This window comes from Myripristis murdjan, chromosome 7, assembly GCF_902150065.1.
Source record: "Myripristis murdjan chromosome 7, fMyrMur1.1, whole genome shotgun sequence".
NCBI lineage: Eukaryota > Metazoa > Chordata > Actinopteri > Holocentriformes > Holocentridae > Myripristis > Myripristis murdjan.
The window spans coordinates 31,627,597-31,643,941 of record NC_043986.1 but is presented as its reverse complement, the minus strand read 5'-3'; the positions used below and the strand labels follow the sequence as shown (position 1 = coordinate 31,643,941).

General features: G+C 42.9%; 1 protein-coding gene across 2 annotated transcripts in view; it reads right to left on the bottom strand.

Moving 5' to 3' along the window:
* tafa5l (TAFA chemokine like family member 5, like) overlaps positions 1-12,551 on the bottom strand; it is a 63,829-nt gene extending 51,278 nt beyond the window's left edge. For both annotated transcript variants that reach the window (XM_030054855.1, XM_030054856.1), the window contains exons 1-2: positions 12,509-12,551; positions 10,581-10,722 (exon numbers count right to left, since the gene is read on the bottom strand). In XM_030054855.1, the coding sequence (XP_029910715.1) occupies positions 10,581-10,695 (115 nt within the window). In that variant the 5' untranslated portion in view covers positions 10,696-10,722; positions 12,509-12,551. The remainder of the gene's footprint in view (positions 1-10,580; positions 10,723-12,508) is intronic.
* Positions 12,552-16,345: the final 3,794 nt, after the last annotated feature.

Genomic DNA, 16,345 nt, shown 5'->3' with positions numbered 1-16,345 from the left:
CTGAACTTTTGGCACTGATCACCCCCCCAACAAAACAAGACCAGCTCTTTAGACCAAGATAAACACAGAGCACTATTTTTTTTCCCCAATCTAAAAGCCCTTTTCTCCAGTTTTAAGAAAAACACTCCCACTGTTGTTGCATCTTATTGTTCTGCAGGAACTGTAGCTTTGGAGAGTTTGTTTTTGATTAGGAATGTTTAATGGCCTCTACACATTCAATTATCAGCAGCCTACTCCGCCAGTCGATAGTCATCCGCTCATTAATGGCCCAGAACTGATTACCAAGGAGAGGGAGAGAAATGGGTGAAATGTAATTCATTCAGAGCGCTAATTAAATCCTCCTAGGTGGGAGTTTCAATCCCTCCAGAAACTTTGCCAGTGTTTTTCTAAGAGCCATACTTATGAACAAGAGGGTCACCACTCAGTACAGCTGTAAGACATTTAATAAAATTAGGTTTTGGAGTTTGGGATTTCTCTCTTGTCTGACAGCTTCTTGCACTGTACCTTGTGCTGCTGCTGCTGCTGCAGTACGTATGATGCAGTGTAGCCTTCGTCAACCGACTGGGCTGAGCACTGCCACAAATCTGGCACTAACTGTACCATGTGGGGACACGTGTTCATTCGCGTCCATGAACACAAACAAACGAACCAAAAAACACTTGGCTAAGGTTAGGGAAAGGTTAGGTTTAGGTTTAAAAAGCTCTTGTCTAAGGTTAGAGAATGGTTTGATTTAAACATGGAGACCGAACCTGGAAACTGGACACAGTCTCAGCCTATGAAAACCAACAGCGGTCTCACCTCGGACTCAAACCTGAGTTGGCAGAGTGAAAGTTGTGTTGACTGACCCATCCGCCACCCCCACACTGCCCTCAACGTGGAGATTAGAGCTCTTTATCTATAGATTATATTTTCACAAAGTGCCATGAGACCAGGTTGGATCTCCAGTCTCTAATAAAGACGTAATAGTCGAGCATTTGCAACGTGGAGTACTAAAAGCCACGAGAAGATTTTCGAACTCTACGTTTTGCCTTGTTGATGTTTATAGGTATGCAGGCTCCTTCCTTTCTCTCTTAGTACTAACAAGTCAATGAGCCTGTTGCCAGTTCAACTGAAGGACCTAATCTCGACCCAGCAGTTTCTTCTACTGTTTCTAACCTTCACACTGTCAGAGAGCTTTACTTTGGACCATGTCATGAGCGCAACTGCTCAGTTTGAGGTTTCCAAAAACTCAATTAGGCATACTGCCAACATCCTATTGTGCTTTTTCTGGGCCTGTCCCACCAGCACCGGGAGGAGAGGGCTTATGTGTGTTGATGTGCAAAGTTTTTCTGTCAGAATTAATTCTACAGAAAATGGCATGGATGAACAGGGATTTTTTTTTCTTTTTTCTTTTTTTTTTGCACGCAGTTGCTCCCAACCTCATTTGCCTTGCCGCTGTGACACATCCGCAGCATCAACTACGGCGAGCAATAAAAGGACTTTTACCCTGGGTCATTTCCTTTCCCCTTTGGCCCGCCTACTCGTTTTTCAGCGCTCATTTATTTTGTCTCATTCACTTACCAAAGACAAGTGAAATGAGCTCCTGTGTCCATAGAGCTATGCAGAGAGCAGGTGGGTATCTAACTGGGCTGTTGGTGGGTTGGGATGTTTTGCTGGACTGATGATGTCACTATGATCTTTCATGGCAACATGTTTCTGCAGTAAATGTTTATGACAGTTATACTGGGCTATATCTTGCTATTATTGTCTAGAGCTGGGCAATATTGATAATAGTGATAATTGATAATATGTCGACACTGTGATATAAAACTAGATATTATGTGGGATTGGGTATTGTAATATTATTATATGGCATAAATGTTGTCTTTTCCTGGTCTTAAAGGCTGCATTAAAGGTATGCAGTTTTCTGAATTTGCTAGACTGTTCTAGCTGTTCAGTTGTTTGCTTCTACCTGCTTGTTCATCATATGCACATTACTAATGACTATTGAAAATCTCACTGGGTAAATATTTAGTGAAAGCACCAACAGTCGTCCCTACAATATAGTCATAAGATCAGCATTGAGGCACTTGGTCAAAAATATTGTGAAATTTAAATTTTGTCCATATTACCCGCCACATGTGAGCGCCCAGTGAACTGGACTCATTCGGATGTTTTTGCTAATGCAAAGTATCGGGACATTGACATTGTTCTTGCAAACATGGAAACATTAGCTTCCTGTTGTATGCTGGGATTTGCCAGGAGGACTGAACAACCTCAACTCAGGAAGCTGCCATCATTATCCACTCAGCGCTCCGTTCCTTTTACCAACTCCAGTCTTGTTCTGGTATCTCGTTCTCTCTGGAGGAGCTGTTGTGACAGTGAACAGTAGATGCTGCTGCGTATGCCCCGCTATCACTAGCACTCACTCCTAGAACATTTAGTGCCTTATGTCTACAAGGCCGCCGTGAATGCATCCTCTCCCCATCGAGAGATGCCGCTTTGCATTTCCGTCAAGGCTGCTTTTAATGGGAGCTGTTGTAATCACTGCCTGTAGGCCTACGGGCGTCTCTGGTTTAATCTTGGTTCCAAACTCCTCCGGCCCCGGGCTCTCTATGTGTCAGCCCTACTTTCATCACACGAGGAAAACTCAGCATGGAGGAATACCTTAAAACTACTGAAATATGTAAAGGCATACCCTGAAACCAACAAAAGTGCACAGTTTCGGCTTGTTGAGTGGGTGACTCGGGTGCCTCGAATTTCCACATGACAAAACAGCATCTACATGCCGCGTCCCACTGTGCTCTTCACCTCCGACAGACAGGGCAAGAAATGTATGACAGGACTTGCTGGCGCTGCCAAGAAAAGCAACGCACACGTTCAAGAGGAGCAAGAGTACAGTAACCAAGTATCTCAGACTTGGTTTTTCTCTCTCCATTTCTGTTTATCTCTCTCCTTTGATGCGTATCCATGAGAATAGCGAGACAATGCAGGTAGGTGGTGTTGCCCCTGGTGTAAGAACAACCAAACTAAACGGAGGAGAAGCAACGCCGAGAGTTTTTTTGTTCTTGTTTTTTTTTTTTTTAATCATCCTCTGTCTCTGTATAAGCAATGCAAATCATTCCAAGACAGGCTCTATTTATGCACAGGCAATGGACAAAAATACAACACACACGTAGGCCTATGTCCTCCCAAACATATAGACGATGAAATGCACAACAGCACACATCACAATTGAGGTCTGGATAATGAAACTACCCTTCAAAAGCTGAAATTAGAATATTTGTTCACAATTTTTGCACATTTTTTGCACATTGCCCACATCTATGCACATTGTATACATCGATGCACACTGTTTTTTTTTTGGGGGGGGGGGGGGTTGCACATTGTTTTTTGCACATTGGGTACTTAGATCTTTAGATCTCGAGTGTCATCTTTTACTCTTTATTTTTTATATTCTTTATTTTTTATTATTCTTTATTTTTATTATTCTTTATTTTTTATTTACTTAATCTTGTACTCTGTGGATACTGCTGAAAACTGTGAATTTCCTTCGGGATGAATAAAGTATCTATCTATCTATCTATTACTTTGACCCTCCCTTAACACAATCTTTGCCATTTCTCTTATCTACTTTTTTTGGAAGTGAAATGCGAACATGAGTCACATAACGGCACAGTGAACACATATGCATGTGGCTTCACCCTGCCTATATTCTAAGTAAGGTGGAGTATATACACACTAAAGCTGCTTAAGTCACTGGGGAGCAGTTTCACACAACTTTAAAGATTCGCCTCTTCACATATACAAGGTTACGCGGGGGTGCAGAGATCCCATTTGCGCGAGCCAGAGTCTCTCAATGCCATTTACAGCCTTCTTGGACACCATGACAAAGTGGAGTGGTGCGGCACTATTCATCTTCCAGCTGTGGCCAGGAGCCTCTGACACCCCAGCAGACAGAGGGAAATGAAAAGAGGGTGCAGCAGCCAATAGCGCCATACTCTATCTGCTGAGAGACTTGGCTTATCCTCCAGCTGTGTGGGCACTGCCTTTGAATGCAAACAATATGGCTGCAGAATGTAGGGCAGTCAAGAAAAGAGGCTTGGATGGTTAATGTGTGGATGCAAAAGCCATCACGTCTCTGAGGCTTAACGAACTTCCTCTGTTAAAGGTTTAGAGATGTCTTTAAAAAAGGGAGGTCCCTGTCGAATTTGTGGGATTGTGATCTATTTAGAGGCGATCCCTGTCATCTCTGTCGTCACGTGCTGTAATTTTAAAGGCCCATACCAGTGACTTTGAATGTTTGGCCCATTTCCCACAGTTCACCCACATTTTACATGTCAACGAACCATTTTGTAAATCATGTTGGGGGTAATGAAGATTCCACAACATATAATCCAAATCCCTGGATTTTTAAATTTGAATTTTGTAATGTGGCTAACAAAGTTTCCCCGGGAACTATTTTCTGACGGAGGGGCCATTTCACTCTATTTCAAGTCATCAAAACACAACAGTGCTGCGGCTCTCAGGGAAACTAATGTGGAGGACTTTATTATGGTGATGGAATACTGGGGTGAAGAAAGTTTGAAGCTTCTGAAAGTTAATTTTTGTATCAAAGTGGAATGAATGGAAACCAATGGCTGGATAAAAGGAAAAATGATATCATAAGCTGAGAAAAGATTAGCAGAAATGTGTATATTTTGTAGATATTATGCTAAACATGCAAAATCCCTGGTATAGTACTTACACGCTGGTAATGACACCAGACTGTGGCCTGGCCAAAAAAACCTGGTCTCATAATGTCGCCGTCACAACACCACAGTTACAACTGTTGCATGAATCACCCGGTAAGCTAAGGTCAGCTCTGTAACACAGGAATTTCAGTTTCAAAACACCTTGAGCCAAAGGCAAGGCCATATTTCCTCTTCAGCAGGTCGAGTTCTCAAAAAAGTGAAATTTGTCATTGAATCAGTTCTGCAGACTGAAGTGTGAATTATGGGCAAAACCACGTTTTTCATCATCTGTCTGACTTTGTATCTATGAGCCATCTGTCAATGCAAGAGCTGTCAAAATGATGAGCAGTAATTTAATCTGTGTACCTGAAAGTAGACTCTGTGAATGACGAGGGAGAGGTAGAAGATGGCTCATGTGTCATCTTTTTGAGTTGAAATGAGCTGCCTATGTCACCGCTTTAATTGTCAGAATTATTAATGTCATACAACAAAATAATCGGTACAATGTTATTTAAAATGCTGCAATGCTGTAGTCAGTGTCCCTATGGTGGAAAGTACAATGGAGAGAAACAGTTCAAGTACATTTGGAAATTGACTGAAAGGCCTGTATGTCATTTCCAATGAGGGACGTGAATGCATGTGTGTCTTCCTGTCTTTTTCAATCTGTGTGTTAATTTCCAAGCTTTTGTCATCGTGATTTTTATATTCCGAACCTCATCCCTTACTCCTCTGTATGTTATTTTAATTAAAAGGAGCGCTCTGATGCCATGTGCTGGACATAGCTATTGGATTTTCCGTAAATATGAACCATCACATGGGGAAAGCACGTACGCTTCCCTCTGGTGATTAACAGGATGTGTGGCATTTTGTGTGGGCTCCAGTATCTCCCATGTGATGTCATAAATTGGGGAAGTATGCCAACACAAGCAGTAAACACAGCAGGAATGTTCACCAAAGTGAGCAGGCCAAGGTATTAAAGGGCCATTGAAGGGCCAAGGTATTAAAGGGGACTATTTTCTGGTGGAGGGCGTTTTACTCTGACCAATTTCAAGCCATCAAAACCGAACAGTGCTGCTGCTTTTAAGGAAAACTAATGTGAACGACTTTATAACAGTGCTGGAATACGGTGTGAAGAAAGATTGATGTCTCTGAAAGTTCATTTTCATATTGCAGTGGAATGAATGGAAAACAATGGCTGAATAAAAGGGAGGAAAAAATGATAAAAATGAGTTTGAAAATGCGATTGCTTGCTTTGGGAAAAGATTCACAGAAGCATAATGAATATTCATTTTGTAAATATTGTGGTAAACATGCAAAATCATTGGTATGGTCCTTTAAAGTACAAAAACGTGAAGGTGTGTGATTTAATTGTGTTCAATTATAGCTATGTAAAGACATGCAACTGAGGTGTGTTATTTCAACTGGTCCTCTGTGTGTGTGTGTGTGTGTGTGTGTGTGTGTGTGTGAATTGGAGAGCAGCGTTCCCAAGAACTCTTCCAAACTAGAGCTCTAAAGTGGAGTAAAGTGACTTAACTTTTGAGCAATCAGTTGCCATGATGGCAAAAAAGTGGGAAAATAAGGGCCCGGCTGAAAATAATGAGAATTGTTCTTTAAACAGTAGTGCACCAGCCAGGCAAGTAGACAGTCACAGCGGGAGTTTGGTGTTTGCTTGTCAAGCAGTCGGTGGCAAATTGACTCCAAGGTCTTAGAACAGCAGGCCTGTCTCTGCAGCTCCTCCTGATGTTGCCTAACCGTCTCCCTCCCAGCTGCGTGCCTGATAATCCCTGGCAAACCAGCAAGCACACGTAAACCCCGTATGGGGAGGAATCTGCGTCTACAAGACATTAATTGGAATTTTGCCATTCACACTTTAACTCTCTCACGAGCGACCGCTTTTGTTGGTGCTGTAGTTAAAGTGCTGTCCAATTGAATGGCGAATGGTCGCTTTTTTTACTTGGCATAATGATGACAATGACTCATCCTCTTATAGAGGAGATAATCTTAGCATCCATTTAGCAAAAAAGAGTTTCACCATTATCAAGCGGGACCTGTTTCTTTTCATGGAAACCCATGCTTCGTGCTTGACAATCGCAGAATGGCCAAAAGGCAAAGAATTCAAAACCTGTTTTCACAAAAAGTGATCTGCCTCCACACAAAAAGGCCTTGAACTGCATGAAACATCGCAGCGTTGAGACCAGACAAGAAAGTGTGTCACTAGATTTTGCCGCTGTCAGTCATGTTTGAGAGATTCAATTTTTAGAAAGAGGAATACAAAGAGACCAGCCGAGTAAAAGCAGACAGAAAACAAGAAAGGAATGAAAACAAGGACACAAATGCGCAGGGAGCAAATGAGAGATAGAGCAGTCAGCAGAGGGAAAAAAAAGAGGGAAAGAAAGTAAAACAGACAGAATGAAAGGAGGCACACCGAGCACAGATGAAACGGAGAGAGCGAAAACTCAGATCAGGGGTAATCAAGCGTGCGGCTGTTGTGCAAAATTTACAGCCGTAATTTGGAATCCCAGAGCCCCGGCGTTTGAATGGAGAGGGAGGCACGACAGATTCTCATTTGCCAAAAAACAGTCCTTGCTTGGTGCCCGCTTTTCTGTCACCGCTTCCCTCCCCTCCTTTTATCTTGTGTCTCTGGTGGGGTGCTTTTCCACTCCCGCACAGTGTATAAATGAAATGTGCGTCACAAGACAGGCGGCATATCTGGACTCTACCTGAGCAGCAAGCCTTGAAGACACAATGCCATGAGGGATCATTTCAACTGTAGAGGGCGAAAAATAAATAAAATTTAAAAAACCTGACAGAGTTCCCAGTCAAAGAGAAGGCCAATGCTTTTCGTTTCGCTTGTCACTCCCGTCACTCCAAAACTGCTGCCATTTTGAATGTTCTTTAAAGCAGTGATCCATGCAATGTTCATATAAATGTCCCTTTTGCCATTTTGCCTTCTATATCCCTGTGTAATAGCAAAGTTCCTCAAAGCCCTAATAATGATTTATACGGAAGAGTTTTCCCTTTTTCCTGTGAAATATCTCCGGGTGATTTCAAGAGAAGAGCAACCTATTGCAGCATTTACGTATAGATGCCTTAAGAGTCAAAAAAGATTAAAGAATGACAGTTTCATATTAATAAATGCCTGTTTTTCCACTTTATGTTGCTGACTGATACACCAAAATAGTGATGCAACTTATATCCTGTTCGTGAAAGCCTTTACATTTGCCGTGCTAAACGCTCAGTGCACGGTATGTCTTTCCTGGAAACGTGATGCGCGTTACCGTTCAAGTTTATTTGGGATAAGTAAGAGAAGAAATAGGTATTTAAGATGAGCAGCAATAGTCACCATGGCTGAACAGATACCCCTTTTCCACCAAAGTGGTTCCAGGGCTGGTTCGGAGCCAGTGCCTGACTTAGCACCAGTTCTTTGGTTTTCCACTGCCCAAGCACCGGTGAAACTGGTTTTAAACCAGTTCCAGGCAAGCACCAACTTCAAGCAGGGGCTAAACAGGGGCCAGAGAAAGAACCGATGACGCGACCCACCGTGTCATTGGTGGGCGGGGTTACAGACCCAAACGGGAACAGCGAACGCTATAAACGTATAGCTAAACGTAGTCGTCATTCATTCTGACCACGAATACGATGGGTAGCCAGCAATAATTACGTTTTTCGCATCTGGATCGCAATGTAGGCTTGTAAAGACACGAGCAGCACTTGCATCACTACGATGAGGTCGTCCATGTTGGCTATTGTGATTCCAAGCGAGCATCTCGCACACCCACACCCACACCCACATGTGATTACGCTGACGTAATGATGTAGCTCTGACTTGGCTCCGCTTGGCTCTTGGCTGATGGAAAAGCAAACCGGTTCTTTGTTGGAACCAGTTAAGCACTGGCTCTAGCACCAGCACCGAACTAGCACCAGGTTCTTTTTGGTGGAAAAGGGGCAAGAGAGAGAAAAGAGCGCCATCTACAGAAAGTCAAACTCTATTGACAGAAGATACATGGGAAGACATGACCAGTTTGAGTGTGCACCATCAGCCATGCAGATGCCCTCCAGAGACTGTCTTTCTAAACTGTAAAAGTTAGACAATGCAGTTTTGTTTCCCCAGCCAGACATAAAGAAGCCACATGAAAAAAAAACAAAAAACTCAAAAACAAACAAATTTAGAGGCTGATTAAACCTGTTTGCAGATGATGTTAACTCATGTGTCATCAAAAGTTACAGGAAATTGAACTTCAATGAAGTGTTGGGTTGTCTAGTTCCCTGGGTGTTATATGAGTCCACATGCTGGTGAAATCTCCTCATTAGCTGCTCTGTGCTCCCCTGAGCTGCCAATCCACAATACTGGCTTTCTATCTCTCCATTCACTTCCATTGTAAAATAGCTTCCAAAATAACATTTTTAGCACGTAAACGAATACAAACAAAGTGGATTATGCCAACATAAAAACAACAAGTCCTGGTACCCATTTTGTTCCAGTATAACTACAATTATTTTTTGACAGTCTATCAGGTCTTTTCTTGGTGCAAGGTTACTTTCCAGATGTGTCCTGTAGATGCTACCTGCCGGATCTACTTCCCAATTTAAATTGGAAAATAATATGAAAAGGGCTGTTTAATTTCCTCAAAAAATGGGTACTGGGACTTTTTTTTTCAGTTGGCATAATCTGCTTAGTTCAAGTTCATTTATGTACCAAAAGTTTGGTGGTGCTATGGAAGACAGAAATACAGCATTATTGACAAGCAGCCCAGGGGAGCATGGAGTGACTACTGAGGATATTTCACCAGCATGTGGACTCATATAGCACCCAGGGAACTAGACAACCCAACACAATACCAAAGCTCAGTTTTGCTTTAAGCTATTTTCATGTTTTTGATGGAGCAGGCAGTGAGATTTCCGTGCACTGCACTCTGTCAGTCAGTGTCATCTATCATGTATTTCAATGAAATACATGTGATATAGTGGAATGAATCTTTGGCTTAACATTGATTCAATTCAAGTTATGATTCACTAATTGGCAATGCCATTTAATAACAAATTTTCTTTGTTTGATGTGATTTGATTCTATTTGAGTTTGTAAACCGCGAGTCAATGACATGATTCAGGACTCTTAGCCAAAATTTTATACGCACGAATAAACACATGCAACACTATCAGGCTGTCCTTTTTCTTTTGAAATGTAGAACGAGACAACAAACCTTTACAGACAAAAAAAATCTTCATTTTAGCATTTTTTTTTAAATCACCATAACAGTCAACCTCTCCTTTAAGCAGCGTCAATGAATTGATTCAGAACATTTGGTATTGATCCAGGCTGAAGTCAGAGTAATTCATTCTGTTTATTTCTTTTGGCAGATTGATGCAGTGGAATTGGCAGAATTTCTAATGACTGTATTGACACGGTGAATGCATCGCTATTGGGATAGTATGTTTTTCTTGCAGAAACGCTCATGTGAACACAGCCTTGGTATCAAAGATAGAGACAAAATAAAAACAGATCTGATCACAAAGCATCTTTCGGCTAATGTGCTGTACGACAATCACAGTTTACTTTGCAAAGTTGTGTAGAGAATAATACCAGAACCATCAAATGCTTTCACTTCAGATAACTCCAATTGAGCATTTAATCGGCTGCTATCATTTCAAGGACATTTCTCTGTTAGGGTTCATCTATAGCAGCAAGATAATTTGCAAAATACACACACAAAAAAAAAAAAAAATCACAAGGGGACAAAATCCGCTGTCGATAACATTAAAGAAAGGCTAAATTAGGAACACGATGTTTCTGTGCCACATCAATGATATTCATTTGGATTAATGGCAAAGTGGTGCATATTCACTTCACAGCTTTCAAACTCTGCTTACCTTGAGGAACAGCCTGCAGTTTAATTAGAAAGCTTTCGGCTCCATTGTGAGGGAGACGGAAGGGGCGGAGGAGGAGGCAGCAGTCACTGATTGAGCACTCTGTCTTCAAAGCCATTTACTAGACACGAACCCACCGAGAAACCTTGAGGAAGAGGAGGAGGAAGAGGGGAGGGGGGGAGAGAAAGTAGGAGATAGTGTGATCGTATCAGAATCCTAACAAGGGAACAAACAGGAACGGACACACACACACTGTAAAGTCGGGGTCTCTAAGCATGCAGAGGCCTGAGAGTCTGCAGGGTTCTAGCCCAGCAACTGCACTGGGTCATTTCACTGATTAGCACATCTTCAACCAGAGAGGAGGAACTAATCAATGAAATCACTGTTTGGTTGGAGTGAAACCCGCAGAGTCTGGCCCTCCACAGCACGACTGGGAACCCCTGCTGGAGGAGAAGTGTGTGTGACGGTAGAAGAGGGGGAGATAAGAGAGTGAGAACATGGAAGCTGAGCAGCAGCTTTATGGTCTTGTCATTTAATTTGCAGGGCCGGGCCCGCCAGCATGCTGTCACAGTTTAGTTTGCGGCTATCTAAATAGGCTAAACGTGAGGGCTGAACTGTGTCTGGCTGTGTGGGCCAGCGGTTAACAAGCCCACCAGTGGCACCAATGCCACCACCGGCATTACCGGACCAGGTGCAGTATTGAGTAAATGCCATAATACTCCCATGATGTTTTCCTATTGAGGGAGTGGGCCACCGCTGCCTGCTTGCCTGTGGTTTCGCTGTGTAATGAAATATGTCTCCCTTGATGTATGGCTGCAGGAGAAGCCCAAATCGAAAATTGAATCACACTAACTTAATTTGTGGTCGGGGCAATCAAATTACTTGTTTTGGCTGCAGTGCTGACGATGAATTCATCTTTGTGACAAAGCTGTCACGCCAGCGTAAAGGGGGCGGAGGAGACAGAATGTGCATGTGTGTGTGTGTGTGTGTACTGTACTAGTTAATGGTGAATAGAAGTAGCTGAGAAATTTGCTGTTGGGGCTGCAGTGCATAGGATTACACCAGTGGCACCTTTATGCATGTACTGTCAATGCAAATAGTGATGTTTCCCCTTAAAGAGAAGATAAAGACAAGAATACTTTACAGTCCATTACATTTTCTATAATGGAAATGTACCTTTGGCATTCTGGCAGCAATAAAAATAGACAGTTGAAAACACAGTTACAAAATAAAAATAGATGTGCCATGTGGTTTACTTTGGAACATGATATTGATGCCTCAACCACTACAGTCAAGGCCAGTCAGCACTGATGAGGGCTCAAAATAGGTTTTTTGTGTATTTGTGCATAAGTTAACGTTACAGGTTCTAGGCCTTAGTTTGAGGAATTTTGTGTTTGGTTTAACCGTGTGAAATCTGCGCAAATCCATGATTTCTTTCAAAAGCATGGCAAAGAGGTGATTAGCAAATTAGCCCCCATACATAAAAACAAACAAAACAAAACAAAACAAAAAAAAAGTCATAAAAATTTTTTTAGAAAAAGTTTATTTAGAAAAAAATTAGCATTAAGGTAGCAAAAAAACTACCTGAAAATGATTTTTTTAATGACTATTACATATTAAAAATTAAATGACATAAAAAAAAATGACCACCAAAGTATCCTGAAAAAAAAAATCAAAACATGAAAAAAATATGGAAAACTGCAAATTGCTCATTCCAAGTTTTTTTCTGTCAGCTGTGTTGAAACAGGCCAGACTTTAATCAACTCTTGGCAGTCCTGTATAGCGCACCTTTCAGACAAAGTCGGCTTTCCAGGCCTGGGTCAAATTCTTAACTGCATTTTGTGTTGACAAAGTGCATCCGTGAATTTTCGATAGACATCCACTGCATGACCCTCCACTCTCAGCAAAAAGCCGCGGCATTAGAGCTGTACCTTGAGACGCAGGTCGAGCCGTCCGCTGTCTCGCTTGCAGGACAAAGGGCGGCGGGGTCAAACTCAGTCCCCATCAAGTCCTGGCGCTGAAGTTTTCCAGGAGGAAGGGCTGATCGGAGGAGACACGGAGGGCAGGGGCAGTGTTTGTGTGCCATTCCATCTTCCTTCCCCTCACTTCACACATTCTGAAGACCAACGCCGCGGGCCTAGAATAGTCATACGCTGAATAAGTCCCATAAAAGCAGAAATAACAGTTTTTATTCACTGAGGTGGACATGCCAAGCAGAACTGCACGATTCAGCCCCCTGTTCAACCAATTTCTCCAATTGGGAACCAATGTTTGACGGGCCATTTTTAAGTAAAGGCCGTCCATTCATAGACACACACTTCACATTTCACACTAATGGTAGATTTAACACACACATAAAGTGCATACAAATGAAGCGGCATCCTTCTTTACATTTCACGGCTGGAAAGACAGAAATGACAGTAGGCAGCCTTACAAACTTATTGGTAAACGTCCTTATCACTGAAGTCTAAAACACCGATTCCATTGATTCATACAGAAATTACAGTAAGCACAATTAAGTTAACGTAAACTCTGACGATAGGGTCTCATAAATGAAAACAAAAAACGGAAAGTAGATCATTGCCTCAAAGATGACTCATCACTCGTTCTACAAAAATACATGTGTAAGAGGTAACATGACATTGTCATAATACAAACTGTATAATGGAACCAAGAAGCCACCCACAGCTGTAGCCCTCTTCATACCTGCTGATCCTTGTTCACCTGCTGTCAAGTACAGCTCTGTAATGCTGGTGACTCATCTGTGCCGGGAAAAATGCCAACAAATGAGTTCAGTAACTACCTCTTTGAGCTAGATTAGCAATGCATTTTTTTGTGTGTGTGGAATTTGTTTGCCCGGTAATGAGCTTGCTCACCTTGTATTGACTGATGCTCGCTTGGTCAGCATTCATATCACAATGTGTGTAATTGCAAAGGCTAAAATACTGTAGGAATGACAAAAAAAATGATGTTTGTCACAAGCAGACTCAGCTTACAAATCTGTGTTGCCACACTGACGGGAAATTTAGGAGGTTTTGGCAATGCCACGACGTTTTGGGCACAGCAGTGTGATCCCAGTAAAGACAAGCCCCATGGTCCATCAGTGTATTTTTACCTCAGCCAGTGCAGTTGGCTGTCTGTCTGCTTGTTTGATTGTTAGCAGTAATATCTCTAAAAGTTCTGAATGGATTTGCAAGTGTCATGGAAGAAATGATTCACTTTTCACACTGTTTGGCCAAAGGGTGGCATGGCAGTGGGCACAACTCCACATGCACCGTCCAAACGGATCCACGCAACCTTATGAAACTTTGTGGAAAGGTCGGTCAAGTGACTTGGAAGAAGAAGAACTGACTCACTTTTCACAGCAACTGGCCAAAAGGTGAATGTGGTGGCGTGTGTGTGATTAAATTTGGTGACTATCCGACATGTGGAAGTGGCATGTCTTGGCAACAGCATGGTGTTGGCGGAGTTATGCACACTACTGAGTGCTTTCTAGTTTTCAAACTGAAACATTTTCCTCAGTCATGTGTTCTCTCAGCATCTCTCTTATTCAAGCACACTGTAACATCACAAAACAGGACCAAAGTTTGTGTCAGGTCGGCCTCAGTGTAGCATGAAACATTAGCCAAATACACAATCCTACATTGCCTCAACATAAAAAGAATAATAATTTTCGTCCATGCCCTGTGTTATATTAAAACAAAATGCATAATGTGCCACGTACAGGTTCAGTAAATAATATCTGAAATGGGGTTTGAAAATGGAGCATGAAAAATTTACACTGAGGGAATACAGGGCCCTGGGAATATAGCTACGCTCTGCAAAGACTACTGGAGCATAAATGTATAATAATAGTATGGGACTATTTTTCTTGATAATACATTGATGAATGCTGTGGTAATTTTGATTGCTCCAGGAGTGCAGAAGCTCCAGCAGCAGCTGATGCTGCGCACCTCGCCGGGCGCCGTGGGACTTGACAGCACCTGTACTCGTCTGTGGATTTGTTTACGTACAAACAAGCAGTGCAAATCAAAGCCAGTCCTCTCTCTGTTTCGGTCGAGGCTATATCTTTGGGCTGTGAGTCCATCCTGCACATTTTGAGAAAAACCAAACCTGCGGGTAAAGAGGATTACCACACAGAAAGCAACCTATACACTTGGAAAATGTCATTAATTTTCATGAACATTGGATGGTTGTTTGAATTATGATGCTCCCAGACTGGAAGTCAAAGTTAACCAACTTTTTATTTACCGCTACGTCTCCGGTCATAGCACTTGACAAATGAGGTGACATGGTGAAAATGTGCTGAGAGCAGCACACGTTTACACCCACCCCTTCCCGAGTCTGTTGAGCATAATGAAGCAGGGCTCTCCCTCTCCTCTGCTCCTGATATCTCCCAGTCCTGCACAGAAAACTATGCTGCTTTTGGCTTCATAAGGCCAAGCGACAACATGCTATAAATAGGCCATGTTTACCCCCTCTGTGTTTGGGTGGGCCTGTGTCCTGCTGTGACTCTGTGCGCCAGCTCACTGCTTTTGCTTTGGCAGTGTCACGTTCGATAGCCTTGCAGAGAGAGTGAACAGACTGAGGAGGAGCGGGAGACGGAGGCAAGGTGAATCGAAGACTGAGATGAGTGATATTCAAAGACAGAGGGAAGCGAGGAGGGAAGCGGCAACGGAGAGCGCGGAGGAGGCTGCAGCAGAGTCAGAGAGGATGAAAGGGGAAATTTGGAGGGGTGAGGGAGACCTGAGGAGCTTTAGAGAGAGACAGCTTTTAAGGAAGAGGGGGATGGAGGGAGAGATTGAGAGGAAAAGGCTCCGGGGAGAGGACAGAGATGGAGTTATAAAAAAAAAAAAAAAAAAGACTGAGAAAGAGAGGAGGCAGACTGGAAGAAAAGAGCCAGAGAGAGGGAGAGAGAGGAGTAAAGATGTAGAGAAAAAAAAAAGTGTGTCAAAGAAAGCCACTGCTCTTTTAAGAGCCCTCTTGGTGTCCTGGCGGGGCACCACTCCCCTGTCAGGCCCACCTTCTCCGCACAAGGCCCGCTTGTCACATTAATGGCCTGGAAGGAAGACCGTGTCACTTTATCACCTCACTGCGACGCCAACATGGCCGTGGCTTTTGTCTCCTCAGCTCCCTCTCCGCTCCACAACTCCCTGGAAGTGACTAATTGATCCTGGGAGACGGGCTTTTTGTGTCTCGGGGGCTGATGAACAATGTGGGGAAAAAGCCGCTGATAAAGGGGAAAAAAAAAAAAAAAAAAAGACAGAGGAGAGTGTGCAAGCGGGATAATATAGCCCACTGTCTGCTGCAGTGCTATCTCATTTCCCCGCACAAAAGTAACATCGCTACTTTGTAAATGAAAGTCAGTCAGGCAAAAGATGCCCCTCGCGCTCCGGCGGCCCCTTCGTGAGATAATGGCCGCTTGCACATTATTTCTCTAGACACAAGATTGACTCAAAAAGCAGTGTGGGGGTAGTAAATGAAATTCATTCATCCGTGTGTCCGTTTCATGTTATCCAACCCCCGGAGCTTTCAGAAGTATTATCACAGGAATGTATAGAGGAGAAGTGGTGGGCCTGTATTCCATAAGAGGCATTCTTTCGCTCTCTAATCCCTTCCCGTTGCCTCTTCTCCTCTGAAGCCACGAAAGGTTTTACCAGTTTACTCATTTGCCCGTTGATGTGAAATGCCCCGGGATGCAAAATTAAAAGCGCAGGGTAAAAGAAATGCTTGAGCAAACAATGAGGCAAAGGAAAGGAAAGGTGGCT